General features: G+C 32.6%; 1 protein-coding gene across 1 annotated transcript in view; it reads left to right on the top strand.

Moving 5' to 3' along the window:
* The window catches only part of LOC107747745 (venom phosphodiesterase 1), a 33073-nt gene extending 27179 nt beyond the window's left edge, over window positions 1-5894 (top strand). Inside the window, exons 19-24 of the mRNA XM_016562334.1 lie at window positions 1-151; window positions 304-430; window positions 781-858; window positions 3372-3504; window positions 3860-4016; window positions 5231-5894. The exon at window positions 1-151 is cut by the window's left edge and continues 1 nt beyond it. Of these exons, the coding sequence (XP_016417820.1) occupies window positions 1-151; window positions 304-430; window positions 781-858; window positions 3372-3504; window positions 3860-4016; window positions 5231-5404 (820 nt within the window). The 3' untranslated portion in view covers window positions 5405-5894. The remainder of the gene's footprint in view (window positions 152-303; window positions 431-780; window positions 859-3371; window positions 3505-3859; window positions 4017-5230) is intronic.
* The last annotated feature ends 299 nt before the right edge of the window (window positions 5895-6193 follow it).

The raw sequence follows: 6193 nt of genomic DNA, 5'->3' as shown, positions 1-6193 counted from the left end.
CGAGAGTGAGAGGCGACACATGTTGTTCGGCCGTCCGCGGGTTCTACAGTCTGACGCTAAATACTGTGTCCTGCATCAACACGGATTCATCACGGCCTACAGCACACTCACCCACACGCCCGTCTGGAGCTCCTTCACTCTCGACAAAACCGTAAGACACACACACACACACATACACATACTGCAACAGTGGCATAGCAACACTCTAGCAACCAGCCAGGACATGCTAACATGTGACTCATGTCTTCAACTGAACATGCTCAGATCTGGTTCTAATGACAAACTGAACATGTGTGTTTGTAGGCTGAAAGTTCTCCGGTCGTCTCAGATTGTCTCCGGGCAGACATCAGGATTCCAGCCAATCAGAGTGCGACATGTGACCAGTTCAACAACGCTGGCAACATCACACACGTCTTCCTGTTCCCACCCAGTGAGTGTGTGTGTGCTTAATTTATTGCAGTTAGTTGCCTATGCAACTTTTCACATTTTATGTATATTATTTTAATATTCATATTATATTAATATAGCTATAACTCTGGGATGTACTTAACAATACATAAGTAAAAATTAATTTAATTTTCTGAAAAAAAAAATTTTTATTTAATTTTTCAGTTGCATTATTCTCATTTAATTTCATTTATTTTTGCATGTATTTTTTTATTTGTTCATTAAGTAAAAATAAGTTAGAATATTTTTATAATATTTTATTATGGTTTTAGTTAACAATAAAACCCAATAAATAAGTGAAGTTGTGTGTGTTTAATGTGTTTGTGTTGTCAGATCTGAACCGCACGTCTGAAGATCAGTTTGATGCTCTGACACTTGGAAACGTGGTGCCCGTCTTCCCACAGTTCAAGAGTGAGTGTTTGAGTTGTGAGTTTATTAATAGTAAGTGTTTGTTTGTTTGTTTATTTGTTTGGATCGTGAGTGTTTGAGTCATGAGTGTTTGAGTCATGAGTTTTTATATGTGGTATATGAATTGTGAGTGTTTGAGTCATGAGTGTTTGAGTCATTAGTGTTTATATGTGGTATGTGAATCATGGGTGTTTGAGTCATGAGTGATTGAGTCGTGAGTTTTTATATGTGGTATATGAATCATGAGTGTTTGAGTCATGAGTGTTTATATGTGGTATATGAATCATGAGTGTTTGAGTCATGAGTGTTTATATGTGGTATATGAATCATGAGTGTTTGAGTCATGAGTGTTTATATGTGGTATATGAATCATGAGTGTTTGAGTCATGAGTGTTTATATGTGGTATATGAATCATGAGTGTTTGAGTCATGAGTGTTTATATGTGGTATATGAATCATGAGTGTTTGAGTCATGAGTGTTTATATGTGGTATATGAATCATGAGTGTTTGAGTCATGAGTGTTTATATGTGGTATATGAATCATGAGTGTTTGAGTCATGAGTGTTTATATGTGGTATATGAATCATGAGTGTTTGAGTCATGAGTGTTTATATGTGGTATATGAATCATGAGTGTTTGAGTCATGAGTGTTTATATGTGGTATATGAATCATGAGTGTTTGAGTCATGAGTGTTTATATGTGGTATATGAATCATGAGTGTTTGAGTCATGAGTGTTTATATGTGGTATATGAATCATGAGTGTTTGAGTCATGAGTGTTTATATGTGGTATATGAATCATGAGTGTTTGAGTCATGAGTGTTTATATGTGGTATATGAATCATGAGTGTTTGAGTCATGAGTGTTTATATGTGGTATATGAATCATGAGTGTTTGAGTCATGAGTGTTTATATGTGGTATATGAATCATGAGTGTTTGAGTCATGAGTGTTTATATGTGGTATATGAATCATGAGTGTTTGAGTCATGAGTGTTTATATGTGGTATATGAATCATGAGTGTTTGAGTCATGAGTGTTTATATGTGGTATATGAATCATGAGTGTTTGAGTCATGAGTGTTTATATGTGGTATATGAATCATGAGTGTTTGAGTCATGAGTGTTTATATGTGGTATATGAATCATGAGTGTTTGAGTCATGAGTGTTTATATGTGGTATATGAATCATGAGTGTTTGAGTCATGAGTGTTTATATGTGGTATATGAATCATGAGTGTTTGAGTCATGAGTGTTTATATGTGGTATATGAATCATGAGTGTTTGAGTCATGAGTGTTTATATGTGGTATATGAATCATGAGTGTTTGAGTCATGAGTGTTTATATGTGGTATATGAATCATGAGTGTTTGAGTCATGAGTGTTTATATGTGGTATATGAATCATGAGTGTTTGAGTCATGAGTGTTTATATGTGGTATATGAATCATGAGTGTTTGAGTCATGAGTGTTTATATGTGGTATATGAATCATGAGTGTTTGAGTCATGAGTGTTTATATGTGGTATATGAATCATGAGTGTTTGAGTCATGAGTGTTTATATGTGGTATATGAATCATGAGTGTTTGAGTCATGAGTGTTTATATGTGGTATATGAATCATGAGTGTTTGAGTCATGAGTGTTTATATGTGGTATATGAATCATGAGTGTTTGAGTCATGAGTGTTTATATGTGGTATATGAATCATGAGTGTTTGAGTCATGAGTGTTTATATGTGGTATATGAATCATGAGTGTTTGAGTCATGAGTGTTTATATGTGGTATATGAATCATGAGTGTTTGAGTCATGAGTGTTTATATGTGGTATATGAATCATGAGTGTTTGAGTCATGAGTGTTTATATGTGGTATATGAATCATGAGTGTTTGAGTCATGAGTGTTTATATGTGGTATATGAATCATGAGTGTTTGAGTCATGAGTGTTTATATGTGGTATATGAATCGTGAGTGTTTGAGTCATGAGTGATTGAGTCGTGAGTTTTTATATGTGGTATATGAATCGTGAGTGTTTGAGTCATGAGTTTTTGAGTCGTGAGTTTTTATATGTGGTATATGAATCATGAGTGTTTGTGTCATGAGTGATTGAGTCGTGAGTTTTCATATGTGGTATATGAATCGTGAATGTTTGAGTCATGAGTGATTGAGTCGTGAGTTTTTTTATGTGGTATATGTATCGTGAGTGTTTGAGTCATGAGTGTTTGAATCGTAAGTGTTAGATTACTAGGTTTTTGTTTGAATTGTGAGTGTATTGAGTATTTGAATCATGAGTGTTTATATGTGGTGTAGGAACCATGAGTGTTTGAATGCTAAGTGTTTGTTTGAATTGCGAGTATTTGAATCATGAGTGTTTAAATGTTGTGAATGAATTGTGAGAGTATTGAGTGTTTGAGTTACAAGTGTTTGAGCCGTGAACTTTTGAGTCATGAGTATTTGAATCGTGAGTGTTTACATGATGTTTTCATGTGGATTTGGTCACTGATCGTGTGTGTTTGTGCAGGACTCTGGCAGTATTTTCAGGAGGTTCTGCTGCTCAAATACGCATCTCAGTATAACGGTATTAACGTGGTTACCGGCCCAGTGTATGACTACAACTTTGATGGACGCTTTGACTCTCCAGAGCAGATCCAGGAGTGCGTACTCCTGTTTTCTTGATTCTCCCACCCTACATTTTATTCTTTTTCCATAATCTGTTAGGCAAAGCTTTGAATTAGCTTTGATTTTTATATTATCAAATTATTATTTTCAGTTTTATTTTTAGTTCCATTTTAGTTTTTATTTATTTATTTTTTTCCAGTTAGTAATCGCTTCAACTTAAATTTATTTCACATTTTAGTATTTTTTATTCTATAATAATACAATATATATTCTAGCTTTATTTCAGTTAACAAAATTTTTTTTAATACTTTTAGTTTACAATAATAATCGTGGGATGTACATCACAGTACAGAAGTAAAAGATTTTTTTTTTGTAATTTTTTTTTTTTAGGTTCGTTGCAGGTTCGTCTATTCCTGTTCCCACTCATTATTTTGTGGTCCTGACGAGCTGTAAGAACGACACACAGACGGTGAGCGAATGTTCTGCTGAACTTCAGACGGTTTCCTTCCTGCTTCCGCACAGGAGCGACAACATGGAGAGCTGCGCCGTGAGTGTCACACTCTCACTTCCTGTTCCTGTCGCTGTCACACACATCTGAAAGCATGACTGCTGTGGTTTCTCTGAATCCCTCGTCACTCAAATCCTTACATTTGGTTCTTTTTGCTGAATCAATGTAAATCACAGTCAGAATGATTCAGTTTGTTCATTTAGTCTTTATTCACATCATCGGTCAAACGTTCTCTGATGTCATGTGACATTTTTTTAATGTTCAACTAAATAAGCGTAGGAACATTTACTGTTTGATACCACATCATATTAGTACCTTAAAATATCATTCATGTCTTCATTATTCATATATATATATAGTGACATTAAGCTTTAAAACTAGCATCTTCGCTCTTTTATTTATGCATATTAATTTAATTTATATAAATCATACAATTCATTGATTATATTTATTATAGACAATCCATCCATTTTTTATTCAATAAAAATATAAAATATTATAAATGATTATTTATAATAATTCATTATTTGTTTGATTTCATTCTTCGGTTGCATTAAGCTGTAAAACTAATTTTAATAAGTTTTATTTATGCATATTAATTTAAATGATACAAATTATACAATTCATTTATATTTTTCATTTATTTGTTTTATACAATTCATTGATATTTTTTCATGTATTGATTTTTTTATTGATTGATTAAAAAATCAATTTTAAATATTTTTTATTTATTTAATGAATTATTCATTATTTATTATATTTCAGTTTTCATTGGCATTAAGCTGTAAAACTAACAGCTTTGCTGGTTTATTTATGCATAACAATTTAATTGCTATAAATTATACAGTTCATTCATATTTTTATGTATTTATTTACATTTATTTATTTAAGTGAAAATTCAATATTATTTTTATTTCATTTTTCAGTGACGGTGATTAAGCTGTGAAACTAACTACTTCTATATATTTTTATTTATACATTGAGTAAAAAGTAAATGTGGGAAAAATAATGAAAACACTGAATAAACTTAATTTGTTTGTGACGTTAAGCTGTAAAATGAACATCTTCGCCATTTATTTTATGCATATTAATATAAATTATATAACTTATACAATTTGATACAAAAGATTTCATAATCGTCAATATCACTACAAAAACGAGGACGCTTCCTGTAAACGGAAGCTTAGTTAATGAAACAATGAAGCTTTATGTGACACAGACACATGAGAAACTGTTCACATGTTTGTGTGCAGGACGATCATCCGGAGTCTCAGTGGGCGGAGCCTCTCCTGTGGATGCACCAATCACGCGTCAGAGATGTGGAGTGGATCAGCGGACTGGACTTCTTTCAGGACAGCAAGCGTCCAATCGCTGAGCTCCTGCGTCTGAAGACCCGCCCCACCGCCGCCATTCATCCCAAAGCTTGAGTTTTGATTTTGTGTTAATATATTTATTCAATCCTCTTAACGCATTCCGGTCCATTTTGACCTAGAAGAGAAGCATAAAAATTCCTAAAAAATGTGTAGCGCTTAGTAAGTGAACAAACCTTTGCAGATGCATTAAGACCCTCAAAATACACTTCTTCTTTTTTTTTCAGATTTTTTACAATTATTTTTTCAGAGATGACGTGTTGCATGTATGGAGAACTATTAGTATCAAAAATACTTTCTGTAAAATGAAGTTATATTAGTGTCTTTTGTAAAATATATTTAGTCTTTTCCCCCGTATCTCACACACTTTTGGACTGAATTTTGTTGATGAACATGAATATGTCTATTGATGAAACAATGCAGCATGAAAAACTGATCACTTTTTTCATCTGAAGGTGAACGTTTACGCACCTAAAATTAATTTATTTTGCTTGAAAACTGATATTTATGTTGTTTTGTTAGAAATAAATATGTAGGTTTCATAAATGTAGACTGTTCCAATGAAGAGTCAATACTGGTAATTCTCCGATTATATGCTTTTATAAATTTCATACAAAGATATATTCAAATAAAATTTCTCATCAATATTGAAAAAAAATTACAGATATTTTGCGTCATAGTTTGTTGGGTGTGGTTCATGTGTAATTTGAAATATCAAAGAATTTCTCAATTTGCAATTAATAAAAAGGGGTAAAAGCAATAATAACATTGTAACATTCAAAACTTTGAACACTCATTAGTAAGAAGTTGCTAATGTGGTTTTAATTGCAAAATATTAAGCTATGA

Source organism: Sinocyclocheilus rhinocerous, unplaced genomic scaffold (genome assembly GCF_001515625.1).
Source record: "Sinocyclocheilus rhinocerous isolate Xijiao unplaced genomic scaffold, SAMN03320098_v1.1 scaffold5672, whole genome shotgun sequence".
Classification (NCBI taxonomy): domain Eukaryota; kingdom Metazoa; phylum Chordata; class Actinopteri; order Cypriniformes; family Cyprinidae; genus Sinocyclocheilus; species Sinocyclocheilus rhinocerous.
This window is presented reverse-complemented; position numbering and strand designations above follow the sequence as displayed.